General features: G+C 45.9%; 1 protein-coding gene across 1 annotated transcript; it reads right to left on the reverse strand.

Moving 5' to 3' along the window:
- Positions 1 to 267: 267 nt before the first annotated feature.
- On the reverse strand, positions 268 to 10,929 carry LOC129339465 (vomeronasal type-2 receptor 26-like). Its single transcript, XM_054994046.1, has 4 exons — positions 10,874 to 10,929; positions 9,834 to 10,125; positions 2,594 to 2,720; positions 268 to 1,166 (listed from the first exon to the last, which is right to left on the reverse strand). Exons 1-4 carry the CDS (start codon positions 10,927 to 10,929, stop codon positions 268 to 270), a joined length of 1,374 nt encoding a protein of 457 aa, XP_054850021.1.
- Positions 10,930 to 12,132: the final 1,203 nt, after the last annotated feature.

Here is a 12,132-nt window from a genome sequence, read left to right on the forward strand (position 1 = left end):
CGAAGGCTCATACTGCATACTGTTGAAAAAAAATACCCTATAAAATTTCATCTGGAGGAAAACTTTCCCTTAGTTAAGGCTATGGCCTTTGAAAGACGGGGTTGCTCTCCTTTCTTAAACCTATACTGCCACCAAGATTTTGAAGCTGGATTATAACTGGTGGCAGCAGACAGTAAAGAAGAAATAAAAGAGACTTGTTCCTTCATCAACACAGCCATTGCATTTCAGCCCAGATCTCGGTCTGAAGAGTGCAGAAGGCTTAGATATTCACATTTTCCTAATTATCTGCTCCTTCTTGTTCAAGTCTGGCCTCAACAAAATGATGTAGCATTTAGGGGAAAAGATGCAACCCAGTAAGCCAGCACTGGAGGACAAGATGGAGAAGATCTCCACAGCCACCATAGATTTCCCTTTGGTAGTCAAATAGGTTGGAACAAAGGACAGCCAAACACTGCAAAAGACAAGCATGCTGAAAGTGATGAATTTGGCTTCGTTGAAACTGTCTGGTAACTTCCTGGCTAGGAATGCCATAGTGAAACTGACTATGGCCAGAAATCCAAGATAGCCAAGGACAGAGTAAAACATGATAGCTGAGCCCTCGTTACATTCCAGTATGATTCTTCCTGGCACTGAGTGCATATCCTTATCTGGAAATGGAGGGGAAGTACTTAGCCAAAGAGTACAAATCCCTATTTGAATAAAGGAGCCAGAAAGGACAACAGAATATGTAGATTTTTTGTCAACCCATTTCCTCATCTTAGACCCTGGTTTGGTGGCTATGAAGGCCAGGACCACAGTGATGGTTTTAGCCAACACACTTGAAAGGGCCACACAGAAGATGATGCCAAAAGCAGTTTGGCGGAGAAGGCAAGTCACCTTCCCTGGCTTTCCAATGAAGAGAAAAGTGATGAGGAAGCAAAGAAGGAGGGAGATGAGGAGAATGTAGGTCAGGCTTTGGTTGCTGGCTTTGACGATGGGAGTATCCTTGTATTTGATGAAGGTTTGAAGCACCAAAACTGTGATCAGAGAAAAGAAAAAAGTCAGTAGAGCTAAGATGCTCCCTAAAGTCTCTTTATAGGAGAGATAGCTTGTGACCTTGGGAATGCATTGATTCTGGTCTTTGCTGGGCTGGTGATCATCTGGACATGTGACACAAGCATCCATATCTGAAAGAACAGAAAGGGCTGTTTAAGCATTTCAAGGCTGTATCCAATATCTTGGAGACAACATATGAGAGAAAATACTCTCTCCATTCTACCTCCGCCCTCCCCCTCACTGCATACATGTTGACACTTAGAGAGGATGGTATGGCTATTGGTGTTGGTGACTGGCCAGATAGGCAGCCTCTCAGAGAACCAATGCAGAGGTTTTTTTTACTCCATCCTTCTCTTGTTCTGATGTCAACATTTTGCAAAGTCATATGGATGAAGTCTCTGTGTAGGAGAAGTAGTTTGTAACCTTGGGAATGCATTGATTTAGAAATTTGATGGGATAGTGACCTTCTGGACATTTGTCACAGGCATCCATTTCCTTCTGCTTCCTTCTGTGGCACACCCAACACATATATAGTTAAGGCTTTAGCTGATGATATATCTAGCAGTGTTGGTGGTGGACTGGTTAGGCAGCCTGTCAAACAGCCAGTGCATATACTGGAAGAGTCTGCCTTTCTCCTTTTTTCCATTTACATAACCCATTATGAAGACATTTCACAAAGGACTCTTTTCCTGTCTCTTACTCTACCATAACATTTGCTGGGAAAGGCAGGTAGAAAGTGGAAGGCTGGGAGAGATGGGGAGACACAGTCTTTCATTGTACTGAAACACTGACTGATTGTATCTAGCTGAAAGACTGCCCACAGCAAACAATGCAAGGCCCAACAACCACAAGGAATAATACTATCAAAAGGCATATGGTAAGAAAGGAAGGGGGGGAATGTGAAATGGAATAAAGGAATGACCCTTCGGATCCATATGGATGTAGAAGCTGGACTTGTAAAGCCCTTAACCAGCATTTCCTTCAAATAGGTTGGATCTGCCAAGACCGATTTAATAGGGGCTTCCATGTCCCTAATCAGATTCTCTAAATTTTCATCTGTACTAGTTCTTTTGGAATGGTGTCTTTAGGGCTATGATGGATATCTGTGTAGAAAGAGGTTGCCATATTCTGTTAGCTATTTTTGCTGTGCTTTAAGGGCCATTGGGGCTGTTAGCATTGGACAACAACAACAACATTTGATGTATATACCACCCTTCAGTATATACCGCAACTTACCCACTCAGAACAGTTTACAAAGTATTATTATCCCCACAACAAACACCCTGTGAGGTGGGTGGGGCTGAGAGAACTCCAGGAAGCTGTGACTGACCCAAGGTCACCCAGTTGGCTTCAAGTGGAGTGAGGAATCAAAGCCGGTTCTCCAGATTAGAGTCCCGGCACTTTTAACCACTACACCAAACTGGACAGGTGACGGTGTTTAATTCTATGCCATCAAAAGCTGCATCTCCTTATTTCTTCATATCAGATAGCAGAACAGAAGACCTGGCCAGATAATTTTTGCCTATTCGACAAGAATCTTTTACAGCATGCCTTCTACCTGTCTGCTCAGAGACCATCCCTTCTGCACATGCGATACAGTCATAACAGCAAAATGGCTCTCCTTCCTTCATTTTCTTACTGTAGCCAGGATGGCAGTAGTCATTGCAGGCAGAAAGGGGAAGCACCTGGAAAAGAATGGAAAGGAAGGACAGTATTGAGTAATTTTATTCTACTTACCGTTTACCAATACGGTTTTGCAAGAAATAATGACATCAGGGAATACCATTTTGTGCTTTGTATAAAGCACAAAGTATTATGTCATGTTGGCATGACCTAGATAACCAATATGTTATGAAATTAGATACACAAAACACAGGAGGCAACCATCAAAATGTTCTGTATCTGTCACGACAGAAAGATGCAAATATTTGGATAGAAAAGACGACTCCGGACTTACCCGTGGTCGTGGTTGCTGCCGGAGGGAGGAGGGGGCCGGGAGGACGCGACGGCCATGGCCGCAGGACTGCCCGGCATCCCCCGGGCGGGCCCGTGGCCAATCAGTTCAAACCCCGGGCAGCCAATTGCGGCTGCCCGGGGTCGGAGCAGTGAGGGGGAGGGGCCCGGGGGCCACGGTTTTCCCCTAAGGTCCGGCAGTTGGGTATTTAACCCACTGCCAGACCCGCCCCCCTCACTTCGCTCCAGGGAGCTGACGAGGACGGACGAAGACCAAGCGACAGATGAAGACTGGGCGGAGGTGAGGTACACGAGTGCCAGCGAGGGGTCGGAGCTGAGCCCCTCAGGTTAGCGGGAGGCACTCGCGTAGCGCAGCCAGCCAGCCCAGCAGAAGAGGGAGCGCGGTGCCGAGCACCTGAAGATCCTGTGGGCATGTGGTCGGGCTGAGCCTCGTGCCCCAGGAACAAGCGGCGACAGAAGCAGCGGGGAGGCAGCGAGAAGCGGCGTTTCAGCGGGGACTTCGCTGCCCGGCAGTGGGAGTCAGGGCCAGCTCGGCCAAGGGGTCATGGCTCCAGTTAGGAAGAGGGCTCCAACCAAGAAAGGCCAGTGGGGGGCCGCCCCCTCGGCAGATAGGGTCGGGGCACCATCGAGGGGTAGGAATGGGCCCCCCCCGGGACCGGGAGCAGAAGGGCAGCTGGAGGAGGACAAGCTGGGACACGGGCTAAGGGCGGCAGCACCTCGCAATCCCGGCCTGCTGGCAGGGGCAAAGCTTGTGGCCCTGCCGCCCAGCAAAAGGGCAAGCCTAAAGCAGGGGCCAAGCCATGTGGCTCGGTGGAATCCAGGGCAGGGCAGTCAGGGAGTCACGGGGCTAAGGGCAGTGGGGCCCGGGGGTCCCCAGACTATGACGGGGGCAGGCCGCCACCTATGCTAACCCAGGTTCCCTGCAGGATATTTCTAGGACCCTTGAGCTCCTGACAGCACGAGTGGAGCACCTGGGGAACTCTGGGGCCGGGGCAGTGCACATTGCCCCTGGCTCTGTCGAGGTCCCCAGGCAGAGGCCACGGGAGAAAAGGAGGAAGAGCGCAGCACCCGCCAAGCGCCGCAGGGCCCATTCCCTGCCCGGCTCTGACAAGTCGAGCAGTCGAGAGCGCCGGCGGGGGAGCAAGAGAAGAAGGACAGCACATAGACGGGGCAGTTGGCATCGCCGCCATGACGACACGGACAGCGACTGGATGTCAGGTGAGTCCTCCTCCTCAGAGGAGGAGGGGTCCTCAGGGGGGGAAGAGTATTGGGAGGTGGCAGCTAAGATCCCGGGGCTCCCCAGGTGGGCACAGCGGAGGAGAACCAGGGCCCGCGGGGCGGGGGGAGACCCCAGGGAGGTTTGGGGTGCCGAGGAGGACCCCCCTGTGGCTGCCTCCTTTGGGGATGAGGAGGATCCCCCCGGGATGCACTTGGCTCGCAAAGTGCGAGAGCATATCCTAGATGGATACTACGTTGAGGTGTTATCACTCATCAAACCTGAGTCAGAGGATGGGAGGTCTGCCCCCCCCCGGCTAGGAAGGATAGTGGTGGGGGCAAGAAGGAGGTCGCGGAGCGTACCTTTTCCAATTGGCTGGAGGGTTTCACCGTATATATGGGGGTCATTCAAGCCGCGTATCCTGAGCGGGGGTGGCACCTTACTAATCACTTGGGGAATGGGCTCAGGGCTCGAGCGCTGGCAGGCGATAGTGCGGCCTTGGACTATGATGAGGCATTCTGCAAGAGGGCATCCCATAACCCGAGGGCCCGGTGGGACCTCATTAGTCAGAAGCTCTGGCTTTGGCTGGTGGGACCTCACATGAAGGGAAAGGGGGACACCTCGTGGGGGGGTCGTGGGCAGTTCCAGCGGGATCGCTCCTGGGGCGTGTGCTGGGAGTACAATAAGGGCAGGTGCCACTTTGAACATAACTGCGACGCCTGCGGGGGGCCCCACTCTCACCCCGCCTGTCCGCGCGGCTTGGGGACGCCTCACCCCTTTCGAGGCGGCCGGTCCTCCAATAATGCAGCACGTAAAGTGGGAGGACTGGCCCTCTCCGTTGCCCAGCCAGCAAAAACTGTTCAGCGGGGGCGGGGGCACACCTTCATCTTGCGGGCAAGCAGTTGGGTATTTAACCCACTGCCGGACCCGCCCCCCTCACTTCGCTCCAGGGAGCTGACACCCACCCTCCTCGCCCTATCTTTTATGCGTTGTTTGATATGTTGTCACAACATGCTAGCGTTGGGGCATTGGATCAGATCACATTTTGTGGGAGTCGCCCCCCCTTGGGGGGGCTCCCCATTGAGGGGATTCCAATAAGGAATCTTGGGAGGGAGGTATGAAGGCATGCCCAGCTCGGGGGGCTGCCGGGGCATCCTCCCTCCCAGGTGGCAGGGGGGGTCACATGAGGGTGAACACCGGGTGACCTCCCCCGAATGCCACTCCTTGGTCCCCCCCTCAGCCAGGGGCTGGGGGGGTGGGGGGCATCGGCTGGCAGGCGGGTCAGCCGATGGCGTGGGATCTGATCCATATGCTGCGCCAATACCCCTTGTCGCTGTTTGTATGTTAATAAAGTTGTGGCCATGTTTTATCCCAGCAATGGTGTGTGTCCCGTTTGTTACGCGGCGTCCTCCGCGGCCTGTCTTCTCACTCAGCCATAGGCGGCAAATTGTGCTTCTGGCAGAAGAACGAAATTATTTCTGTTCAGAAGCCTCATCATGGTATAACAAAGATGCAGCTACATTTTTGTACAATTACATTCATAATTCACTAATAGAAGTGTGCATTTTGAAAATATTCATTGTGTTTTCAAATCTGAGGCTGTTAAGTGAAACACTTATCATTAACAGGTTGTTTTCAGGTGTGGTGTCAGACTCAAAATTTGTCAGATTTTCTCTGTTCCCATGATTTTCCTGGCTGTTCTTTTCAATGGGGAAAAGGAAGGAGGGTCTGTGGCAGGTGTTTTTACACTTAATGGCACCAAAACAACACAGAACACAATCCTACCCCAAATCTAAAGAACTGCTAAATGTCAAGCTCATTTAATGTCTGCTAAATGTTAGAACTGCTAAATGTCAAGCTCATTTACCTTACTACTGAAGAGTCTTCATTTGTCTCCCTTCCTTGCTGTGTTTTGTTGTTTATTTCATTACAGAAAGTGAATAAGGCTTCCAGTGCAGCCCCTCCCCAGTCATCTTTGCTCTTTTATTATTTTCTATGTGGGACTTCCAGGGGGGTGGATTAATTGCTTTGCAACGAAATTTCACCCAAAGTGCAGCAGAATGTCTTCTGCCTGGCTTTCCCAGAACCCCCTACTTTCAAGAAAACTGTACAAGCAAAGTGAGCAAGCCCCTCCCCAAGCATTAGACTTCTCTAAATTCATCAGGATAAGAATCTCCCTCCAGAATAGAATAGCTTTGGAGAGGGGCACAAAAACAAAGGAAGAACACAATTGTATGGCCTTGTGTAGATTAGAAGAGCCTTATCAATAAATACTACTTGTTGAGGCCCAGGTGCAGGGAGCATCTGAGAATGGCAAGAATGAACAACTTTACAGAAGTGAAGATATGATTCAAGGATGAGTGTATTGGTTGGGTGGCAAAAAGATATTCATATGTATGAGAAATTTGTAATCACTATTTTTACTTAGGCTCCATTAAAAGAACCAAGAATGAACTAAAAATTTTCATATATTCTAAGAAGATATTTTAAGTCTAGATAACCTTGTATGGTGTGTGTGTGCAGAGTGGTAAGCTGCAGTACTGCAGTCCAAGCTCTGCTCATGACCTGAGTTCGATCCTGGCGGAAGCTGGGTTCAAGTAGCGGGCTCAAGGTTGACTCAGCCTTCCATCCTTCCGAGGTCGGTAAAATGAGTACCCAGTTTCCTGGGGGTAAAGTGTAGATGACTGGGGAAGGCAATGGCAAACCACCCCATAAAAAGTCTGCCAAGAAAACGTCGGGATGCGACATCCCCCCATGGGCCAGTAATGACTCGGTACTTGCACAGGGGACTACCTTTACCTTTACCTTTACCTTGTATACTGTCTAAAGTTAAGATAGTTAGCCAAGACTGTGTGCCTTTATCAAGCTAGAGAGTTAGCAATTGTTAGATAATGCTAAATTCCTGTAAATATAGGAAGTGAAATTCATTGTGGGTTTCGTATGTGTATGGGCTTTGACCTGCTTATCTTTGTGGTTTGAGACATTTTCAGACTCTTGTAATTGCTTTCCTTTAATGATCTATGTAGCAATGATGGATGGTATGATTTTCTGTTGATTTAGCTAATGTTGAGAATGTTGAATAATTATGTTTTAATAAAGGCTCAGAGTGGAAGCAGAGATTCTCTAACAGTATTTACTTGTTTACTGTGCTGACTAAAACTTAAAAATGTCAATGCTGTACCTCTTAACAGGAGTTAAATGACCTGACATAGGAAACTAACTAGATGTTTAGGGCTTCTTAAGTGTATGCCTGTATCTCAATCAGAATGAAGGTGCAAAGGGAAGAAGAGTCTTTAATGATTATAAAACTCCTTTCAAGCTAGCTGTTTCTTTGCAAGCAACACAGCAAGTTTTGCAAACATCTCTCATCAGGCAGTCAGGCAGGCAGGCAGGGAGGGAGGGAGGTAAGGTTGGTAATCGGTCAGCAGGTGGGTTGGCAAATGCTTGGATCCACACCCTATGCTGCTCCAAGGCTCCATTAGTTGTAACCAATGAAGTTGTGGTCTTTTCCTTTCCAAAAAGTTATTTCCATGTCTTGTTCATTGTCTTGCACTCATTCACTCCCTCTTTGACACTGGACCAGCAAGCCATAGCAAAGGAAATTTAAGCTTGTCCTCAAATATTCTAAAGCTGGTGCTCCCCTCACTCCATCAGGCAGCCTATTCCACAGTGTGGGAGCAAAAATGGGAATGTATAGGATCTATTTCATGACAGGCAGGCTAAATTAAGTGGGGAAATTGCTAGTAGCTGGAAGCCTGGGACTGGCACTTGTGGTTGAGAGGCTGGGCTTTGAATCAGTACTTTGCTGGTTTGACTCACTTCTCCCATGAGTTCAGCAGGTGGTCTTGGGTCAGCCACTTCAGTCAGCCCCAGCTCCCAAGCTGTATCGTGGGGATAATAACACTGACTTTGTTCACCAGTCTGAGTGAGCACTAATCTGTCTAGAAGGGTGTTATATGAGCACATTGTTGCTGTTATATGTAAGTTTTGAAGTTGGAATATAAGGAGGTAGTATTGAACTGGGCAGTTTTTAAAAGATAAATTCAAATGGGGGAATAATGTAATTTATATGGAAGTAGGAGGAAAATGCAAGTGAAGATTCTCAAGGTTCAATTTCTTAATTTTTCATTTTAAAAAGAATGAACTTTCTGGTGTATAAATGGAGGAATTGAATTGAGAGAACTGAACTCTTGCCATGATGCCTTACCTGGTTAAAGCTTCTATGCCATACAATTTTATCCTCATTCAGAGTCAGCTGTCTGTCTGAAGGGGATTGAGGATCCAAGATTCCCACTTTTATTCTAGAAAACGACCCGTTTGAGAAAGTAACCCAGTTGGTAACATCAAAAACCGTAACCAATTCTCCATTTTCATCAAACTGCACAATTTCTCCCCCACTATTATTGAACAAGATTCTCCTTAAAAAGTGGTGGAGCTAGATTGGAAAAGGAAATAAAACAGGAAGAACAGTTACAATGATGAAAGTTTCACAGCCAGTTTTACCAAGTCCACTTTCACAAGATCTGGATCTATTATTTCAGGCTACACACACACACACACACACACACACACACACACAGAGAGAGAGAGAGAGAGAGAGAGAGAGAGAGAGAGAGAGAGAGAGAGAATTCTTAAAATGGCCTGTTGGAATAACTTGTGTACCTGCCAGGGCTGTACATCCTGAAAGTCCAGCCTTATTCCTCCCACTCTTCTATGCTCGGATACGTGGATATTGTGCAAAGCATGGGCCACAGAGCAGACAGCATTATAGACATTGTAGCTGTGGCCAGTCATACTCATTTCAAACACAGGCCCAGGAAGGCTCTCTAGTTTCTCCTCCCCAGTGCAGCTTGTCTTACTTTCCTCCTGCTCGTAAGACAGTTTCAACAAACAGCTGAATGCCTGTTCCCAGAAGTCCTGAATAAATCCATCTCCTCCAGCCCAGGAAGGTCTTATGTTCTGAAGAAATGTTTGGAAACCAGGTGGCTGATTGGAATGGACTGTAAGGGACAGTGCACCATGGAACAATTTTATATCTGAAATCCTATGGACAGAGATTGACTCAAAGTCCCAGTGAGATGTAACTATCCACACTTTACCCAGAGGAGGCAATAAAAAAACAGGTGCTAGATAAAGAATGATACTTAAAACCATCATGGCTGGAAGTTCTCCATATACATAAAGTACATTGACTTTTTTCCCCATGAGAACTGAGTACCTTTTAAACTGCATTAAAATCAAGTCTGTCAAGTCTTCCATATAAGTTGGTTCTGGTAATCGAAACACAAATGCAAAACAAATGCTATTCTCAGAGAGTATTGGTACTATTGTCTGCAAAAACTTGTTTCCGTTGTCATCATCCACAGCCAGGAGCCCAATCCAAGTCCATTTGAAATGGTGAAATAAGCGTACAACTCCCCTGTACTGATATAATTCATTGGGGACCATTTGGTATAAGGAAGAGAATTGGGTTTTGTCACCCTGTGTTGGGGAAAATGATCCATGAGTGAGCTGAAAGAAAATGCATTGTTATTTTTCAAATGGATGAAACCTGAAATTAAATATGTCAGAATTGTGACATCTCTGTATTCCCATATTTAAAGTTTACCTGTGGAGTCTTGTAGATGTTCAGAATGGAGCCCATATTGGAAGTGGTCTCAGACAAAAGGCCTCCAATGACAGCTATAAGATTCTCCTGAGTATTGCAGCGGAAGTTAGGGACCGGCTTCTGATGTGTGGAAAGTAGGCTGAGGGTGGCCTTATAAGTCATCCTTCCAAGGTTATAGCTGTTGAGGATGTAGAAACCCAAAGTGATATTTGGTAAGAAGGTGGAATTCTCATTCAGTTCTTTTACAGCGAATGCCAAGGCCAAGATGTGCTGGTAGTTTTTTGTTACTGAACTGCAAAGAGGAAATTTAACAAAAATTGCATTTTCAAGCCTTCGACAATGCATTTTCATTGTTCATCCTCCTCACTGAAATGTAAATTTGTTAATTAGTTCCTATAGCTGTGCTTTAACAAGCAAATGCTTAATTTTATTGAGCACCCAAGAAAACTGACTGCAGAATTATATAGGATTTGAAAGGCAGAGGAGAAGACGGGCTTGATTTTCTTCTTCTTTCCTGCTTGGTCTTTCTTAACTGCAAGAATGCCATTTTTGTTCCCTATCAGTTCCCAAGTGGTTTTAGATGGTTCTTTGTTTTTCATATTCCTGCTATTTATATTTTATTCATTCATTTTTTCAAATATTTTGTACAACACCCTGACCTTTAGAAAGTATAAGATAGATCATGTTAAAATTCACAGGAACAAGAAAGTCAGCATTAGAAGGGATAAAAGAAGAGGGATATATACAATTTTTAATGTAACAAACTAAAATCCATACAGACTCCAAACTAATTATCTGGTTTACGCCCTGGTTATTCCAAAGCTGAGGAAATGGCATTAGTTTGAATTTTAGATTTTTAGAGCTACCTAAATGTATTTAGCAACTTTAAGAGCAATATAGTTTTTATTCCCAGTCAAGAGATTGAGTATATCACAATCTGAGCAGTTGGCAAAAGTTGCCAGGCAGAGCATTATCAAAGAAGCTTTTAAACTGCTCTAGAGTTCTCATGAAAAGAGAAAATGTGCCAGAGTTTCAGATACCTGAGACTGACATGAGCATATCCCTTGTCCACATGGGATACTAGAGCATCTACCATATTGACTGCATTATAAGAGGTCAAAGAACAAGGGTGACAATACAAGGGGACTGTTACAGAATATAAATATTTATTTACAACAAAAGGTGATGAGAACATAAAATCCAAATGCACAAGGGAGCAAGTTTTTGGCATTTGCTACAAGATATTTCTAGTCACATAATCTGCACTGTTTTAAACAAAATTATAAACTGTTTTATTCCCTGGCTCGATCCCACTTGGGACAGAGAAGCCTAATAGTACAATTGTGGAGTTCACAACTGCTCCAAGCACTGTTGAAGGAGTCAGAGAGTAGCCAAGTCAAGAGGAGATGGGGCAAGGTGCAAGAATAACATAAATGATATGCTAGGAATAAAGGACAAGTGTGGTTAACTGTTTTATGTTGGCATCTACGGAGAGATCTGATGCAGCCACATATCTGGGGATGCCATCTGGGGTGCATGGAGGACACATGTTTGCATGATTTATTGGGATCAAATAATTGGGTCTATATGCGAACCCCTTATTTGAGTTGGGATGTAATTTTTGCATGTCAAATCTGTTAATCTGGTGGAATGTGTTGCTCTCCACTGGAGAAAAAGTTTCTATGGATTGCTGCCACATTGGTTCAAGTGCTTGTTATTTATTAAAAATGAGGTCCAAAGTAATTAAACCTCAATAAATATTATACATTAAAAGACTAGAAAACATATCAACAAAATTGAGGAAAATCCTACAAGGATACCTCCAATAAAACAGTGTAATCCCAATAACTGGGACAGCCCAAAAGTAAACAGCCAACTGGCAAAAATTTCAGAGCTGCATCATGGCTGGTTAAAGGCCTGCTGGAACATTTCCATCTTATGTGTCCTGTGGAACCAAAAAAGATAAACATGTTATTGGGGAAAGCATTCCACCAGGATGGGGCTACCACAGAATAAAGCCCTCGACCAGGTGGAAGAAAAACGAGTTACTTGGGGGCCAAGCACCACCAGTAAGCTGTGAGATGAAGAACTCAGATGTTGTGGGGGATCATATGAGAAGAAGCAGTCATTCAGGTATGGTGGTTCCAGACTGTTTAGGGTGTTTCTTTGTGTGTGTGTGTGTGTGTGTTGTTTTGTTAAGATACATCACTTCTGCCTACATGCCATTTTTACCTTGTTTTTACACAGTTTACAGTGCAATCTAATACTAAATTCCTTTGCTGAATGTTCACTGACTAAT

The sequence above is a fragment of the Eublepharis macularius genome, chromosome 12, assembly GCF_028583425.1.
Source record: "Eublepharis macularius isolate TG4126 chromosome 12, MPM_Emac_v1.0, whole genome shotgun sequence".
Lineage (NCBI taxonomy): Eukaryota > Metazoa > Chordata > Lepidosauria > Squamata > Eublepharidae > Eublepharis > Eublepharis macularius.

Excerpts from the sequence above, each read along its gene's own strand:
- LOC129339465 (XM_054994046.1), bottom strand. The coding sequence starts at position 10,929 with ATGGTAGATGCTCTAGTATCCCATGTGGACAAGGGATATGCTCATGTC. Across the intron at positions 10,126-10,873 it reads TATGCTCATGTCAGTCTCAG|TTCAGTAACAAAAAACTACC; the intron begins GTATCTGAAACT and ends TCCTCTTTGCAG. Across the intron at positions 1,167-2,593 it reads GATGGTCTCTGAGCAGACAG|ATATGGATGCTTGTGTCACA; the intron begins GTAGAAGGCATG and ends CTGTTCTTTCAG.